The 19791-nt window shown below is 32.5% G+C and overlaps 2 protein-coding genes across 3 annotated transcripts in view; both read left to right on the forward strand.

Moving 5' to 3' along the window:
- Nucleotides 1-19791, forward strand: part of LOC125825807 (eukaryotic initiation factor 4A-2-like) — a 468338-nt gene that overhangs the window by 258787 nt on the left and 189760 nt on the right. The gene's annotated exons all lie outside the window — the stretch shown is intronic.
- LOC125825798 (uncharacterized) lies at nt 6713-18778 on the forward strand. The gene is made up of 11 exons (XM_049505086.1): nt 6713-6985; nt 7128-7178; nt 7288-7314; nt 7754-7858; nt 11475-11582; nt 11781-11852; nt 11933-11983; nt 12462-12524; nt 12615-12739; nt 17049-17250; nt 17811-18778. Exons 1-11 carry the CDS (start codon nt 6842-6844, stop codon nt 18525-18527), a joined length of 1665 nt encoding a protein of 554 aa, XP_049361043.1. The 5' UTR covers nt 6713-6841; the 3' UTR covers nt 18528-18778.

Consider the following 19791-nt stretch of genomic DNA (forward strand, 5'->3'; position numbering starts at 1 on the left):
GTAAATAATAGTAATAATTTTAAATAAGGGATTAGTTGAGTAATACTTACCACACACTGAGAGAGAAGTGAAACACATGAGCGAACAAATATCGTAAGGAAGTGAAAATTCTGTAAAGTTAACAGTTCAAACCATATATTAAATTTAATATAATAGACATGTATAACAAACGAAAAAGTAAAAAATGCTAAAAATAAGAGGTTGATTTAAAATATTGTAGAAGAGACTATGGAATGAAAATAGTAACAAACAACATATAGTTTTTTTTCATTGAAGTCTCAATAATTGATAAGTAGAGAATACAAACAAAAATTAATGAAGATGAAGCGATTCAGGTTTAATGTTATAAACTTATTAGTATATTAAAAAAGGTAAGAAAAACTAATGTGATAACTTTGAAGACAATAATGGGCCCTACATTTATAGAAGTCTGTGTGTTTTGTTTTACTCTTCCAATGTGTGGATAGCCACGTGGCTTTAACAATATGCTAGAATTTGGGTGGCTTTTTTGGAATTTCAGTACTTCCTATGGACAAAATACAATTGCTATTAAGCTGTACATTTTGCTTATTTACGGATTTTTCCTTGGTCGTCCTTGGTCTCCACCTTTCTATATAATAGAAAAATATATATGCACACACATATGTAACAAGAGTTTAGGGTATTATCATCATAGTTAAGCAACCCACTCTAGCAAACAAATTGATAGTAAACACGAATACCTAGTTTGAGCACAAAAGAGACGAACACGTTTAAGGAAGATAGATACCCAACTTGAGCTTGAAAACGATTTGGGTAAAAACTGTAAAAGAATCATATGCTTAATACGGTGATACCTGAGAAGATGAAGAGATTTGAGAGTGTGGTATGAAATTAAGGAAATATTATCTAATAGAAATTATTATATATAAAATGGTTTATGAGCATCAAAAGGCAATTACAAACTTCATAAAAGTTTAGGATATAATCAAACTTCATATTAAGATTTTTATTTTGTGCAATTAATAGCAACATAATTCTTAGAGAGAACTAACAATAGTAATTTTCTTACCGCAAAGGAAAATAACAAAAAATAAATAAATGAGCTCACAAAATTTTGTGAGTGTAGGTTTGAATGCATGAGATTTTCGGAAGGAATCTTGAAAGAGTTAGACAGAGAATATAGAGGTAGATTACAAAGTAATTGAATACACATTACCATGTTTGTTAAGTCATGGATAACCTATTGTTAATAAACTATTTACTGGACCAGACAATAATTTATTATTTCTTAGATATAAATCTGCAACTATATTTTATTTTTTTTGCATATATGTGTGAGGATAACATAAATCTTTACATCATTATAAAATTGGGGGAGAGAATTAGACAGAATAATAACAATGTCAAACCTATATTTTAGTGGTAAAATTTAAAAGTTCGAAAAGAACTAGAAGAAATTTGTTGCAAAATTGAAAGAAGAACATATCTGGAATTCGTTGTTGTTGGAGTTGGAGCAAGAGAAATGGAAGAACTGATTCTTGTGTTGAAAATATTGCATCTATTTTGTGCTAAAGAGGAAGATGGAGTGTTCTAGAATTATGGAGAGAGTGTATTTGTCAGGTTAAATTTACTATTTTACCCCTGGTTGTCCTTGGTCTTCACCTTTCTATAGAAAAAAAAAATTGTTGGTAAGGATATGAAGCATTAAAAAATTATTTAAAGCATGAATGGAAATTTCTAGAGAAACATAGTTTGGCATTTATGTTTGATATTTTTGCCACGTGAAAAGAATTTGGGGACAAGTACAATTATAATAAAAATTAAATTAAAAAATATTGTGTAAATAACAAATATACCCTTAAAGATCTTTCTAGATCTAGTCCCATTAGATATCCATCTATTATGCTTCTTCATCTTTCTTTTTCCAAACATGCACCCTCTTATTGTTGCTATTTCTTCTTTGCATCTAATTTTACTTTCTTGATGAAATATCAATGTAAGGTTAGATTTTTGAAACAAATGGTTAACAAGGTAAGAAAAATTATGTGGATATTAGTGCAGATGAGATTTTTTTATAAAACAAACCCACTCACTTTCCCTGCAACTCCAAACAATTCCTTCTCTCTCTTATATTCCTATCCCTCGATCTCTAACTATATTTTTTCCTCCAAAATTATGAAAATGTTTGTCCATTTATTATGTCCTACAAAATATTTTCATCAAATTCACACCCTTCATTATATTTGGGAGCAAAACTATAGAGTAATTGAAAGAGAGAACACGAGATTCTAAAAAAATTGGGTGAGTTGATGTAGACAATTTTATGGATATTGATTATAACTACAGTGTGATATTCGAATTGAGAGACATGTTCATATGATTTTGAACAACAACCTTAATATGAATGAAGAAGAAAGCATTTGAGAAATTTGAAAGAAAAAACATATCTTGTATTACTATTGAAAATGAAAATTGATGAAAGAAAAGTAATACCTTGTATTACTTCTGGAAAAAATGAAAATTGAAAAGATCTTTTTGATTTATTTTTTGGTCAACTAAAGAAAGAGACTCTTGCTGATTAGGAATGGAAAAGAAAGGTCCATGTCCTTCTAGAAATCCATTCTAATATATAAGGAATAATTACTATTCTGCCCTTCAATCATATTAGATTTTCGGAATTGCCATTGATCGTCATGGTCGTCTTCACATTTCTAAATAATAGAAATATGTATTTTTTTATTTTTTTATTGTACGATAAATCTTTTTTTTTAATACAATAAGAGTCAAATGTATAGCTGGATACTGAGGAAGAAACGAACAATATAACTTACTATTCACAGTATTCAATTGAATACTTTTTTTAACATGCTCTTCCTTTTATATATATATATATATATATAATATAATAAGGTACAATGCAAAGCTTTTTATAGTATTTAGTTACATTGTAACTATCTTGTTAGCTTTCAACCAAAATGAGTACTTCTTTTAAAGAATAAATATGTCATTGTATGAGCTATTTATTACTCATTCCTTTTGAATTTGTTAATCTGATTTTGATCTGACACATAGTTTACGAAAGTAAATTTGATTTCGAGAAAAAACATTAAGTGATACTTGAAGTTGTCCCAGATTTTCAAAAAGATACCTTAACTTTGTGTGCGTCCTATTACCCCACAAAACATTCAAAATCACAATAAATACACATTTTTTACACAATATTTCCACTTTGGACAAAAATATCCTTCGAATGTGCAATTTCTTAAAAATAAAAAGTGGGACCCATTATTGATGTATTGAAGGATGCTTTGGTAATTTCCTATGATGAATTCGTTTTGTTTGTTTCTTTTAAATTTATTTTATTATACTAAATAATTGTATAAAATATTATAAATCACGATAATTAATTACTTAAATATTTAAAAGATATAAAAATATATAAAAGATCTGATTGACTCTTCAAATTTTACCGGTGACACATAAATTGGGTCAAATGAAATAATATATATTATTTGAAAATTTCTTAGAAAGTACTATAAATTACAGTAATTAACAGCTAGAAATATTTCAAAGACAAAAAAAATTGATTGAATCTCAAAAAAATTTTAGTACTACATAAATTGAGAAAGAAGAAATGACCTCTATTATTTGAAAATGGCGTAAAAGTATTACAAATCATACAATAAGAATTAACAATTTAAAATTTTAAAAGACTTTAATGTTTTATACTTATTCTATTTCCAATTTGGACAAAAATATCCTCCCAATATGCATATTTTTTTAAACAAAAAGTGGGACCCATTATTGATGTATTGAAGGATGCTTTGGTAATTTTCCTATGATGAATTCGTTTTGTTTGTTATTTAATTTTTTAAAAATAATTGTATAAAATATTATAAATCACAATAATTATTTACTTAAATATTCAAAAGATATAAAAATATTTAAAAGATCTGATTAACTCTTCAAATTTTATCGTTGACACATAAATTGGACAAATGAAATAATATATATTATTTGAAAATTACTTAGAAAGTACAATAATTTACAGTAATTAACAATAGAATATTTTAAAGACAAAAAAAATTGATTGAATCTCGAAATTTTATTAGTACCACATAAATTGAGAAAGAAGAAATAACCTTTATTATTTCAAAATTGCGTAAAAGATATTACAAATCATACAACAATAATTAACAATTTAGAATGTTAAAAGACATAAAAAAAATTTTTACCATAGCTAATAATAATTAAAAATTTAAACTATTTTTAATTAATATTAAAATTTGATTAACTCTTTAATTTTGTCTTTGTCACATAAATTGAAACAAAAAATGATACATATTGAGCCCGCGCTCCGATGTCTAGTTACTAATATATAGATGAGTCTAGGAAGCAGCTGTTTGTCAACATGCTTGCTTCCTAGACAAGGATAATTTAGTAAGTTACTATATAATTCTACTATATACTTTGCTATGAATGCTTATACAATTTGCTTTGGGAATTGTGCATTTCATGATTTTTTCCCTCTAATTCCTGTAGTGTCCTTTTGTTGATGATGCAGTACTTTTTCAAAGTTTTAATTGCCCCTTCTTTGGTACCATTTTACAATAAATCCACTGGTACATATTGGTAAATATATATTGAAATGTGAGGCTTTTTTCAATGCCTTAAGGGTAAAAAGTGCTGATGTTAGCACTTACTCAGACCCACACGTCCCATCAATAATATTTAGTACTATTCTTTTTTTTTGGTAGACATATTTAATATTCGTTTGTAGTTATTTTAGGCTTTCTTTGTTATTGTGTTTGAGATCATGTAAAATAAAATTAACTAATAAAATTTAATATTTCATATTTCATTACTAAGGCTAAATTTAAATGATAATATGATTGTTCATTACTAATATTTAAAAATAGTATTAAAAAATTATCGACACTCAAAATTCTATTAATGTCACATAAATTAGGATAGAAGAAATAACATATATTATTTTAAGTTTATAAAAAAGTACTATAAGTTATTGTAATTATTGAATTCAAATATTGAAAAATCATATAAAAAAATGATTAACTCTCTAAATTCTATTGTGCCACATAAATTAAGATAAAAGAAGAAACATATGTTATTTATAAAAATGATGTTAAAAGCCCAATAGTACTATAAGTCACAATAATTAACAACTTAATTTAAAAATATAATATATACAACACTTAGCTGCCTCTTCAAATTTCATTTGCATCACATTAATTGACCATTAATTCTGCACTTTTTTCCTTTTAATTTTGTCTTACATTTCTTTTTTAGCCTATTATATATTTGAAAATTACAGTAATACTTTAAATCACAATAATTAATAAGTTAAAATATTTAAAATTAATATAAAAAAAATCATTTGACTTTCAAAATTCTATGTGTGACACATAAAATGGGTTAGAGGAAATGACATATATTATTTGACAATCACGTAAAAAGTATATAAATCACAATAATTAACAACTTCGAAATTTAAAAGACAAACAAAATTGGCTAACTCTCAAAATTATATCAATACCACATAAATTGGGACATGAGAAGTAACAAAAATTACTTAAAAATTACGTAAAAGGTACTACAAATTACAATAATTAACAATTTAAAAGACATAAATATGATTAATTTTTGAAATTATATCTATGCCGCATAAATTGGGAGAACGAAATAATATATATTACTTCAAAATCGCTTAAAACATTATAAATCATAGTAATTAATAACTTAAATTATTTTTAAAAATCATATAAAATTTTGAATAACTTTTCAAGTTTCAACATGCCTGCTTGTAGCCAGGGGTAGTTTGACAATTTAAAGTTTTCTTTTTTAATAATTTGTATTTTATCACTTTATATATATTAAAAAATTATGTAAAAAATATTATAAATCATAATAATTAATAGCTTCAAAATATTTGAAAATATATAAAAAGATTTTGTTAACTCTCAAAATTTCATCTATACCACAGAAATTGGGATAAAGAGACAGAGATATTATATAAAATATATTGTAAATCACAATAATTAATAACTTAAATATAAAAAAGAATTTATAAAAAAAATGATTAACTTTTGAAACTTCATTTGTATCACATGATCAACACAAAAGGAGTAATATATATTATATGAAAATTACGTAAAAAATATTATAACTCAATAATTAGCAACTTAAAAAATTTGTCTCTCTCTCTATCTATCTATCTATATATATATATAAATAAAATTGGTTGACTCTAATATATAAAAACATGTTAAGAAATTGATTAACTTCAAATTCCACATATATCACATAAATAAATTAAAACACAAAGAGTAATATATATTGGGCCCCGTGCTGGCACGGGGTATATATCTAGTATATTAATAACAACTCAAGAAAATAAAATTAATTTTTTTTTTTAAAAATAGCCCGCAAAGCGCAGACAGCCTTGCGTCTTGTAAGGCTCAAGGTGACTGAGCCTTACAAGACTTAAAGCTGCTATGCGTTGTAAGGCTCATGGGTTTCTGCGCCTTACGCCGAAAGCCCTGATTTAAACGCTGTTAAAATTTGTTGCCCTTTTGATTTGAAAAATAATTTAGTTGGCCTTTTAAAATTTTCGAAATTTTTTATTACCCTTTGATTCCGACTCCGATTAAAACCTTATTGCCTTGACTGACTGAGAGTATAGCGCAAATTAGTCGGGGCATTTTAAAGCTCCATTGCCTTTTGTTTTTTTTTAAGCCTCCATTTTTAGCTACCAAAAAACTTACTCCTACCCTAGAAGAAAACCCCAAATCTTGACGGCAAAAGGATATTTTCCAAGTTATATAGAGTTGCAGGTTTTGGAATGGAGGAAAATAAGCAGGCAGCATCACAAAAGATACAGATATACCCCACCTCCACTGGTGAAATATCTCCTTTCTGGAGAGACAAGTACGAAAAAGATGCAAAGAAGTACTGGGATATCTTTTACAAGCGCCATCAAGATAAAGTAAGTTTCTTATACTCTCTAATAAACCCTTTGATCTGTATTTGCTCAGTGTCTGAATTTTGCAATTCCTTACTGATGTTGTTTTGCTGTTTTCTTTCTTTTTCTGCTGTGTTTTTCCTTCTCGATTTGAAAAAAAAAACAGTTCTTTAAAGACAGGCATTATCTGGACAAGGAATGGGGTCAATACTTCTCTGTGAGTGAATAAGACAATGAATATTATGAGTTTTGTTCTAAAAAAATGTGTTAAGTTAAGGAGGATGGTACATTAAATAATGATTTGTTCCTATTCTTACTCTTTGCAGGGGACTGACGAGAAAGTCATTCTTGAGGTAATTCAAGTTTATCACGCATTTGTTCTTTTTATTCTTCTGAGCCCATCTTTTTGAGGTATAACTAATGATTATCTCAGTATTTCGTTCAGCACAATTTTGTGACAGTATGTTTTTCTTGTTAATATTCTCTACATCTAAGTACTTGCATGTCTATTTTCAGCATATGGTGATTATGTCCTGTAGTTTCTTAAGAGCTCTATTAGCTACTATCATTTAACTTTTGGTGTTCGTCAAGAGAATTATAGTTTTCATATTGCATTCTTCAAGCAATCAAATGAGTGCTGTTGAAAGTGCTCATAACTTTTTCAAGTTGTAGTTACCTTTCTTGTTATGCGGATCACAATCTAACACATGTTTATGTAATATTATTTGTTGAAGGAATTGGTTCAATTGTTCTCTTGTTACACTTGCACTGATGGAATACTGCTGATTACAGGTCGGGTGCGGGGCTGGAAATACCATCTTTCCTTTGCTTGCTACAATACCAAACATATTCGTCTATGCCTGCGATTTTTCACCTCGAGCTGTGAACTTAGTTAAGGTACATATTTAGTTCGTGTCAGTGGCCTCTCAAAGTAACAATTGAAGAAAGTATTTTCCCTTTAGTTGTTTAATTGTGATCTGGAATGAGTGGGAGGTTGAGAATATTTCAGCTTGCTGGCGTGCCTATTTCACAAAAATTGTAGCAAAGATATTTCTAAGGAGTCATTGACGATATTTAGTTCATCTTGTTGCTTGTGTTGGATAAGCGTTCTTTTTTGTTTTGGATATATTTACTTGAGTAATATTTATCATATGAGATTTTTTATATTTGGTTCTTTTCAGAAAATTATTCACATTGGCATGCTATATTGTTTGTACAACCGAGGCTCATTAGGATGCTAAGAGTCCATTATATGTGGGTCTTATTAGCTTACGTTGTAGATACATCAATTTTGAAATGTCTAGAGAGAGAGAGGCTCCTACTTCCCTCTAGAATCAAGGAAGCTGGAACAAAGGTCTTTCAAGGAGCCAGTATTAGAACTAGGGGGAAGATGCTGCAAGGTGGAATCAGATAGGGAACCTCATTTTTCTCTGTCCAGTAAATATGTCCAAAGAAAAAACTTTCTTGTATTGCTCGGGACTTTCCCAAAATGGGTGGGCTCACCGGATGCTGTTGGAAACTGGGCGGCGGCTGTTTGGGTGTAGCAAATGGGCTGAAGGTTAATCGTTCTCAGTTTCTTTTTCATTTTGCAGATGAGTTTCAAGCTGCTGAAGTTCTTCAAAGGGGGAGAAGGTGGATGGGTGACACCTTCTTGAAGTTGGAAGGATGGGAGGAACTTTCTGGGTGTGAAGATCCACATTTTACCAGAGACATTGTGGTGGTGAATTTGGTGGGTCTCTCTGTCCATCTTTGGTGTTTTGACCTCTTCAAGAAGGTGGGGGACCTCTGTGTGTGGGTTTAGAATATGGTTGCACCCTGAGTTTTGATCAGTGGTGCTGGCGTTGGCACTGGCGCTTGGAGATGGGGGAAGTGATGGAGTCTCTTCATAGGGAGGGAAGGAGAGGAGGAAGAAGAGGGGGAGAGAATGGTTTGGAACAAGTGTCTGGAAAGTTTACAATGCCTGTAACGTACGGGACTAGGGTTGCCTTGCATAAGGACCTCACAGTTTGGAATCCTATTATTGAAAGAGTTGAGAAGAGACGAGCAAGTTGGGAAAAGTGATACTTGTGAAGGGTGGCAAGGACGTATTCATAAAAAACACTTTATTGGGCATCCCTACCTACTGATTATCTTTGTTGCAAGCACCAATGATAGTTTCAGAAAACAAGAAAGGCTTCAAAGGAACTTTTTATGGGACTAAAAAAATCACTAGGTTAAATGGGAGTCTGGGAGGTTGCTACAACTCCAAAGGAGTGGGGTGGTCTAGGACTGAGAGATCTTAAGGTGTTTAATAGAGTTTTACTAGGGAAATGGCTATGAATATTTAGGGTGGAGGAGAACGCCTTATGAGGGAGGTAGTGGTAGAGAAATATGGCTCATCCAAAGGAGGGTGGAGGACTTGGGCTATTACTGTCCCGTTTGGCTGTGGCATGTGGAGGAGCATTCTGAGTGGGTGGGAAGACTTCGATGGTCACATCACTTCCAAACTGGGAGATGGATGAGTTTCAAAGGCTTTTGGAGTTGCTCTACAAACTCATCAGGCACAATCTTAGTGATTCATGGAGGTGGGCCTTGAGTAGCGATGGTTTGTTCACTGTCAAATCTCTCTATCAGAGCTTGCTCGCGAGAGAGAAGATGTCTTTTCCAAACCTTTCAATCTGGATCCCTGGGACACCTAGAAAGTTGTGCTTTTTTGCTTGGTTGGCGGCGAGGGGAGCGATTCTGACAACCAATAACTTAAGGAAGAGAAATATCACTCATGTTAGCTGAAGTTCCATGTGCAAGTGTTCTGGTGAAGAAGTTGATCATCTCTTGGTGCATTGTAAAGTGGCATCAATTTTGTGGAGGATGGTTCTGAATTGTTATGGTGTACAATGGGTAATGTCGGGTACCGTTAGATATGTTCTACATATTTAGGCTGGAAGACATACTTGTAGAAGGCAAAAAGCATGGACGGTTGCTCCATTAACTCTTATGTGGGTCATATGGAAAGAGAGAAATATGAGAGTTCTTGAGGGGATCAAAAATGAGTTTGCACACTTGAGAAATAACCTTTTTACTTTGGTTGCTTTTTGGTGCACCCTTGTAGTTCCTTCTGGCTTCTTGTATAGATGATTGAATGTCTTTTATAGAGAATCATATTTTGACGTAGATTCTCTACTTTTTTGGTATACCTCTTGTATACAGGAGTTTCCATTGTTAATAATATCAATTATCTTATCAAAAAGCTTATGTTGCATTTCTTTCATTTTGACATATCACCACATCACAATGTTTTTGTAACACTTGCTAGAAGCCAGAACTAATGTTTTCACAAAGGCAGAAGTTAATATATCAAAGAAATTTTTCCAATGCTTTAAAGGTTTTCCTTGAACATCTGATTTAATTGTGTTAAGGATTTATAAATATGATAAGAGTGTATACCATGTAAATATAAAAATATCTACAATTCCTATAGTTGTGTGATTAAGAAGAGATTTAATATGCACTTATATGTTATTTTCTTGAGATAATTGTGAAGGCTATTTAAATCCCACCAAACTTGAGGGTATAGTCAAGTCATTCATTCTCAAAATCGCTTCTTTTCATGACATCAAACCTTACTTGATAAAGAAAAAGACCCATCTCTATTCTTGGTTACCCAATGTTGCACCATCTTCTTTCTAGTCTCTTTTGGTTTTGAGATCCTGATCTATTTCTGTTTTGCTCATGATATATATCCATTTTTATCACCCCGGATGATGAACGCTGCTCCTTATATGAATGTCAAAAAGATCTGTGAAGTCGGATCGGGTGCTCATCATCTAAAGTAGAAGGATTCGAACTTCCACAATTACTACCACAAGAAAGCTGCCCCCTAGGGCATTGAAGGCTCTCATCCCGTGGCCAAATCTAAGGGGCTAAGCATGACTTTCTTTTTCTTTTTTTTTTCTGCAATATCCCCTCATTGCCTAGGAGCACTTGGTGGCATTTGTCAAAGCACGAAATCAATAATGGAATCATTGCAGAAGAAAGTTATAACGCTTGGATCCTGAACATGATTAAGCCTCATTATCCTTGGCCGCAAGGATTACGAAATAGCAATGTGCCTAAGAAGCTGAAGCAATCTCGATTGAAGCCAATTCAAAGAGAAGAAAAAAGAAAATAGGACAATTGCTGACTAAACCTCTAATTCACTACAAAACAAGGCTGGAACCAAGCCCTAAATTTGAGACTTTGGAAAACTGCTTTAATTTTTGTTGTCTAAGCTCCAGATGTTCAGTTTTGAGTGTGTGGGGGAGTTTTAAGAGTCTTCCATGTTGGTTGAGGGAATGAGTTGTTGTTTTCTTATATGGTCTTGGACAATGCTTAGTTGATGAGCTAGGTTGGTGTTAGTAAAAAAGTTCATTCTTCTTGATAAGTTGCATGTTAGTTTGTGGTTGATGCCAAGAGTAAGTTTCTTGTTTAGGATGTGATGCAAAAGTGAAAATACATAACACCGATTTGTGTTAAAAGTTTATTGTATTTATTGCAGTTGCACAAGGATTTTGATGATGCTCGGGTGAATGCATTTGTCTGTGATCCAACAGTGGATGACCTGATCCAGCATATTTCTCCTTCATCAGTGGACGTTGTTACCATGGTACTAGACACAAGTTTTCTTCTATAATTTGTGGGCTATCCCATTTGCATCGACATACTTTCTGCATAACAAATCATGCTGTCTCATAATCATTTACTTAAAAGCATGCCTTGTTCTTGAATGTTTGTTTTTGTTCCAAATCTAGTTAGACCGCACAGCATATATTTACTTAAACAAATAAGCTGACTTGTTAAGCAGATATTTGTTCTATCTGCAGTATCCCCTGAGAAGATGCCTCTGATGTTACAAAACATCAGAAAAGTTCTGAAGGTCAGATACCGGTTCTTAATTTCGTTGGTTTGCACCATTTGATTTCATTATTACGACTCTTATACCTTTTTCCTTTCCAGAAAGATGGCTGTGTCTTATTTCGGGACTATGCAACTGGTGACCTTGCTCAGGTTTAAACTTCACCATATAATATCCTAATCTATTTCTTCACCATATTGTATGAACTTATTGATTTTGTACTTCCTCTACCGCAATCTATGTAACACCATTTGACTAGGCACAAAGTTTAAGAAAAAAGGAAGACTTTTGAGATTTGTGGTCTAAATAGCTAGAAATTATTTCATTAAGGGCAAAAAGGATTTTTTAAAGTTATGTTGTTTCTAATTATAGAAACGTGACACTCTTTTTAGGACAGACTAAACAGGGAAGTGTGTCACATAAATTGGGACGGAGGAACTAATAACTTTGGATTTACTTAATTGCCTTCGTATTTTGCATAACATGTGATATTGGATGGCTACCTTTGAATTTAACTTGAGTAAGTTTGGGTTGTAATATCAGGTTTTTGTTTATTTTATCTTTGGACTTACTGAAAATGTAGCATTTTTGGGAATGATGTATACTCACAGCTAAGGTTTGTATTACCAGGAAAGGCTTACCTCCAAGGAACAAAAAATCAGTGATAACTTCTATGTCCGGGGTGATGGGACTGTAAGTTCTACTGTTACAAATTGATATTTCTCATAGAATGGGCCTTATATTGTTGATGCGCATCTTATGGCAGCTTATTTCTGTCAACAGAGGGCTTTCTACTTTTCTGATGAGTTTTTAATAAATCTCTTCAATGAAAATGGTTTTGATGCTGAGGAGCACTTCTTGTGTTTCAAGCAAGTGGAAAATCGGTCAAGGGAGTTGGTGATGAATAGGTATATGATCAGTACTTTCTATTTGTTACTTCCTCCATTCTATTGTATGTGATGGTATTTGATTGCATAATTTGATGTTAGTTTGACTTGCATATTACACCAGTGATATTGAAAGAAAAAATTAAAGTTGTTGTGAAGTTTGTTTGTTTAAATGAGAAATATCACTTCAAAGTTCAAAATTTGAATTGATTAACTAGTTTGAATTTTTGAAAGTTGTGACAGCTGTATAAAATTGAGATGTCCAACATATTTTAACATCAAAATGGAACTGTCATATAAATTGGATATATTGATAGAGTAAATATCGCATCCATGTCTAAATTTTAATAAATAAATGAATTTTGAACAATTATAACACTAGCAATGTTATATGAAAGTGAATGTTGGGACACAAAAGTAAAACACATTAGTGAGATGAGTGTTGTAAAAATGTGGATGCTAAGATGGATGTGGGGTCATATGAGATTAGACAAGATTAAAAATGATACATTCTTTAGAAGGTGCAAGTGGCACAGATTTTGAGGATAAACTTAGAGAAGATTGCTTGAGATGATCTGATCATTGTCTTGGTCGACCTCCAGGTGCACTAGTCTATAGACGTGAAATCATGGTTAGTAAAGGTGTCAAAGAGGACACAAGATGTAAAATCACATGGAAAAAAGTTGTTTCGAAAGACATAATCTCTTGGAAGCTATGCAGACTTAGCAAAAGACAAGATACTGTTGAATTTACTTTAGTTACTGCAGTAATTTTTAATACAATAAATTGTCTAGATTTTGAATAAATTTGAAATTTAAATTTTTACTAGGTTGTTTTAGTTAAGAAATTCTAGCTTTTTTTTGAATTTTGAATTACAGATTTTCTGCATATTTATGTGCTCAAACTGAAAACCATTGAAAGTAATTTCAATCCAAAGAGAGACATTTTCAACTCTCTTTTTGCTGCCCCATCTTTTTAAAAACACCAACAGTGGTATCAAGAGCTTAATTGATCTTACGGGATCTGTGAGTTTTTCCAAAGAACTATCATATCATTTTTAACCCGTTAGGCTACTTTTACAGGTTGCAAGGGTTGTTTTTTATCCATTTTAAACCATCAGGGCTATTTTCAACCCGTGCTTTTTTCAACCAATTTTAAACCTGAAAAATGGCCAGCAGCATACTCTCTTTCAATGCCCCACAAATTTCCACAGGCGATACCAATCAAATTTGGTTTGTGAGAATAAAACCATATTTTAAAACCTATGCGATATGTGATGGAAGAAAAATTCTTACAACAATATTTTGCAAATCCTACAAAAGTTCAGATTAAAGCACTTTCAAAAGGGGGTGGGCCCATTATCCACCGAGTTTAGAAGGCTGTGATTGGTCCAAAGGGCGGTGGATCACAGGCGGATTTCTCGGTTATCAAAAAGAAAAAAAAAGCACTTTCAAAAGAGCTTTTAGACACGACAAGTTATTCAAGGTATTTTTTCAGCATAAAGCCAAAAGAAGGAAAAAAAAAAGAATAAATTTTTAAAGTTCAAAAACAATAAACAGAATTCAGCGCCAACTGTCAAAGTAGAAATTGAGGAGGAACGTTTTTTCATCTGCAGTAACTAACTAAAACAAAGGAGGAGTGTTGAATAACTAAAGCAAAGGAGGAGTGTTGAATTTTACTTTAGTTACTGTAGTACTTTATGATATAATAAATTATTTAGGTTTAGGATAAATTTGAGATTTATATTTTACTAGATTGTTTTAGCTGTTGAGAAATTCTAGCTTTTTCGAATTTTGAATTGCAGATTTTCTGCATATTATGTGCTCAAATTGGCTATTTAATGCCCTCCTACACTTAATAAAATCATTTAGACATATTTGCTGCCCCATTTTTAAAAACACCAACAGACACCATGGAGAAAAAAGATTCATATAGGAGATATTAATTAGTTGAGAATATCTTTTAGCCATGTTAGTACATTTTACTTTAGGTCGTATGATTTTTAGGAGTCTTTTCACACTATTAGATATTTTTATTATGTTAGAAAATATAGAGAACTTCTAGTACTTTTCATTTTTATCTTGTATAGTTTTGGCCTGAAATGAATTTAAATGGAGAAATATGGTCAGTGAGGATTCATAGAGCTGACCTCTAACTTATTTGGATTGAAGCATTCTAGTATAGTTGTTTGTTATTAATGAATTTGAAAATTTGAATATTATGAAAATAAGGTGTCAAATATTTTGCAACACCCCAAAATAAAAAGGTCAATTGAACTGAGGAAGGGTGATCTGTATTCTCTGGTAGATTTAAATATGCTTTTCATTATACCTGTGGTGTTTTCTGTTTATGAGCTCTAGGTAGATTGGCCATGCATTATTGGACATTTGAATTTTTTACATCTTATATCTTAACTTTCATGTAACGATGGTTCCACATTTGGTTTGACTTTCAGAGAACCTCAGTTTCCCCTTTCGAATTTACATCTGTCTCAGCATAAATACTGGAAGTAACACTTACAGCAAGCTTGATATCTTACTCCCTCCCTTCCAATTTATGTGGCATTTTTCTGATTTCGAGATTCAAACAAGTTTATCCTTGACCGTAAAATTTTTCATATATCTTTTAAATATTTTGAATTGTCAATTATTGTGACTTATAGTAATTTTTACGTAGTTTATAAATATATAAATTTCATTTCAAAAACTTTAAAGATTTCATGCGCAAATCCTGGTCAAACTTAAACTGTTCGACTCTCGAAAAACGAAAAGTGCCACATAAATTGGGACATAGGGAGTATTATTTTTAAACGTCTGATTTGATCAGTATCCTATGTTATACTATATCCTTAGTAAAGTTCCTTTGATCATTATCTACCCAGTTTTGAACCGCGCGCCAGGTGGCCCTTAGGGATTCCTTGGTTTAAAAAAGGTTTCTTCTGCTATGGAATATTATGTTGGACAGAACATTCAATTCTCTTAAATGGTGAAAGATATGTAAATAGTTGACTAGTTTGTGTCTTGTCAGGGCACTTGTTGATGTCTTATACTGATCATCTTGACCTACATTAATCATGGAGTGGGAGGTATAAGGTTTTATACCCCTAACTTGATGAAAGTGATAGTTTTGTTCCTGGTTATGGCTTCATTCAAACATAAATAAGTGTCTTGACTAAGTCAAGTGGATTCATAATGTGAAGAAATAACAAGTTTGAAGAATCCTTGCAGCAATCCTTATTTAGATTGGTTATCCCCACTTAATTCCTTTGGTTGACATGTAAAGAAATGTAATATTTCTTCTCTAATCTGTGAACTGGCCCTTATAGGCCATAGCAGTCGGTAATTATCTTTCCTTCCCCCTGCTCTACCTCCCAAGTTGACCATTGTCCAAGTCTTGCTTATTGAAGTGAATTGTTTTTTTCCTGTGTGTGCAGTTCCTCCATTGGAGGTTTGCCAAAGATTTTAGAATTTTTCCGAGGGTTTTTCCTGACCCCTCCAACCTTCATCTCAAGTATATCACATTTTCTCATGAGCCGAGAGGCAACTTGTAGGGGAATTGTGGAGATCTTCCTTATAATGGAAACTTGATATTGCTTAGAGCCAACATGTGGCTCTTTCAGTGCTTAAATTTATTGGGTTTGTGGTGTGGGTTCAACTCCTACCGTGGTAGGATAGTGAAAAATATTTTTACAGATCAGAGGTTTGTCACTGAAATGTAGAAAAATCTAGCGTTTTGGAATATACAAGGGAAGGTGTTGTGCACAAAAAGCCAAGGACATCAGTGATTTGAACAAGACCAAAAATGAGTAAATCAATACCCATGGACAGGTGCATAATGTGCTTAAAAGGTTCATCAGAAAAAGCACATGTTGCTTGGAATTTTACATAATAGTTCATCAGATAGACGAGGAGTAATATCAACATGCAATATACTCATGGCTGAATTTGATCTTCTTTTGAACACACTGGAAGCTAACTTTTCTTTCCACAATTATTGATATTAGAATGCAAAAGCTGCAAAGCCAACAATATTGAACAAAATGTTAACACTCAAACTTGAGTTTGGGATGTAGAGGTGACAGATAGGAGAACAAATGTGATAACAGATGATTCAAAATTTCTAAAACTGTTATTTGTGACTTTGTGGAGCCTAACTTCATTAGGCACACACTATAAAGAATCTGACGGGCTTGGATGAAGATCAATGCTAGAGTGTGTATTTCATTAATAATACTATCTTGTACTGGGGTTTCCCCTTAACATCTCATATCCATTTTTCGGTGTACTTTTGATGTATTAGATAAAAACATACTTTGGTGCTGTGGTTTCAGGCGCTGGGTTCAGGCTGTATTCCGTGTTGGTAGTGGAATATCTGGAGGGAAAACCGAAAGCAAGGTGAAATTCCTTGGTAAGGATAATGATAAGCCTGAAATACCAAAAATTATCCTAGAAGACTCCGCAAATGAGACAGAAGTTGACATATCTGAGGGGATGGCTCTTGAAATGTTTGGTATTTCATCTCCTAAGGAGGAGGTATGGACTTTCATTCACTTCTAGTGTTCATTCCTTCCTGTTGTTATGAGAGATACAGAAACTGTGAGGGTAACAGAGTTAATGGTTCCAGAAGGCAGTGTGACTAACATTTGTGGTTTTATGCATTAACACTGACATTATAGTTGAGCAATCATGACCTATGCATATATTTAGTGCTCAACTGCTCATGCATTGATCCAAGAGTGGCATGTAGATCCTTTTTTTTTATTATTCAAATAAACCAACGTTTGTGCTGTATCTCATCAAATTTACTTCTGGGACCTGATCCGAGTTTGTAGATACAGGTTCTTGATTAAATAGTAATTTCCATTTTTCAAAGATTGATACTCTAGTCAAGTTGAATTAAGGATAGCAGTTATCAAATTTCCTCCATTATGGGTAGCATATTCTAATATGAACCAGGTGGCTGGTCGTAATTGATTCAGAAATATGAAGTTGGGAGCACTGGATCCCCCCATAAAAGCTTGTATAAAGTAATTTTTAGATGTTTCAAAATATTTTCCACCAGTCACTGACTTCCATACTTATCAACATTCTAGATTCTTGATGTCATCTCCAAAGACTATTCTTTCAAGATAAAGGTCCTCTCAAAAGAGTATCAGCATACCTGCAAATCAACTGGCTTAATGTTATGGGAATCAGCTCGGCTTATGGCTTCTGTGCTTGCTGCTAACCAGACCATTGTTTCAGGGAGAAGTGTTCTAGAGCTGGGTTGTGGATGTGCGGGCATTTGCTCCATGGTTGCTGCTAGATCTGCTAACCTTGTGGTTGCCACTGATGGAGACACTAAAACACTTGATCTGTTAAACCAGAATCTCGCTTTGAATCTCCATGTACCAACTCTTGCTAGTCTAATAACAAAAAAACTTGAGTGGGGAAACAGAGATGATGTAGAATCCATCAAGACACTAAATGACAGAGGTTTCGATGTCATAATAGGCACAGATGTCACTTATATTGCTGAAGCAATCGCTCCTTTGTTTGCAACTGCAAAAGAGCTGATCCGACCCAGTAGAGGCGATGAGGAGGATAGTACACCAGCTCTAATCCTTTGTCATGTCTTCCGCAGAGTTGATGAACCATCTATACTTTCAGCAGCGTCTGAATTTGGTTTCAAGTTGGTGGATAGGTGGCCTAATGCACTAACCTCAACTAGTACATCTCAGAACATCATCCAAAGCTGGTTCTCCGATGGCAGCCTTGAAACTTGTATTCCTACCACTGCACTCAATATTCAGTATTTCCACAAGTTGTAGGTTTAGATCTTGGAGGAATTTTGTCATCTGCATCCAGAGAAAGGGGAAATGTTCCAGAAAGCTGGTCAAGAGTTCTTCGGTCCTGGTTCTTGAACCTTCAAGGCTTCAAGCATTGAATCTGTGTTTCGTGTTAGTCCATTGCTTATACATGCAAATTGATTTGCATATAGCTAAATATGCTATTATCGTCGTTTGGAAGTTGAAGTTGTTCTTATAGGAAGGATAATGAAGCCATGCTTTCCCTTGTCCCAAATATTTACAAGATTCAGGAAGTTTTTAGTTATCCAAAATGAGTTATATATACTTGATACTGGTGAGTTATAGTGAAGCTCCTATATCTCTTGAATTCATGCATAATTTTCCGTCTCGTATTTTTGCCAAGATTCAGGAACTTATTCATCGACTAAATGAGATGTATATTTTATATTGGTTTGTTATGATTCTGAAATTTGACATACGGTATACAGTTTTCTGTTTTTTTGAGAATGTTTACGTTGAACAAATATATAGTGGAGGCTCTGGCTCATATAAAATGACATGGTGAGATCATAAACATAAATGAGATCAAATCATGTCATGTATGAAGAGAAAACAGTTTATCCCCCTATCTTACATGACCAAATGGCTTTCAAGGCTGGTCATGCTAATATTCCTTCCTATCTATCATATCTTTTTTAGCAATTCATTTCAGATATTTTTGTTTTACTGTTATTTACAGTTCAATTTCAAATTTCATATTTTTGTATACATTGTTCTACTGGTAAGTAAGTACACATTGTCATACATGATTAGTGGGTAGTATAGAATCCTCCACCTACTGATTAAAATTTGGAACCACATGCAGTTACATATTACTTAATGATCAACTAATCCGTGTTGTCTATAATTTTTTGTCAGCGTATACAAGTTAAATTCTTTGCAAAATAGAATAAATAAAGAGAAACACAAAGAGAGTGTTCAGCTAATAACTTAAGGAGATGTATTGTTGTTTCGTAGAGAGGCTCTTATCCTAACAAACCAAAGCCTCATGCACGCATTGCCTTTTACCTAACTAATTAATTTTCTCTATTAAAAACAACAATTTTACCCCTAAACACAACAAAGTGAAGATTTTTCAGATTAAAGGGGAAGTGTGTTTTTATTCCTTTTTTTTCTTAATTTTTTTTTACATAGTTCTGTTTGGATAAAGAAAACATCAGTTAAACATAGCTATCTGCTGAAGTTAATTTGTATGGTATCTTTTGCCTTTTTACTTTTATGGTTT

This window comes from Solanum verrucosum, unplaced genomic scaffold (assembly GCF_900185275.1).
Source record: "Solanum verrucosum unplaced genomic scaffold, falcon-dt-bn FXZP01000247.1, whole genome shotgun sequence".
Classification (NCBI taxonomy): Eukaryota; Viridiplantae; Streptophyta; class Magnoliopsida; order Solanales; family Solanaceae; genus Solanum; species Solanum verrucosum.

Excerpts from the sequence above, each read along its gene's own strand:
- LOC125825798 (XM_049505086.1), top strand. The coding sequence starts at position 6,842 with ATGGAGGAAAATAAGCAGGCAGCATCACAAAAGATACAGATATACCCC. Across the intron at positions 7,315-7,753 it reads ACGAGAAAGTCATTCTTGAG|GTCGGGTGCGGGGCTGGAAA; the intron begins GTAATTCAAGTT and ends TGCTGATTACAG. Across the intron at positions 11,583-11,780 it reads CAGTGGACGTTGTTACCATG|ATATTTGTTCTATCTGCAGT; the intron begins GTACTAGACACA and ends CTTGTTAAGCAG.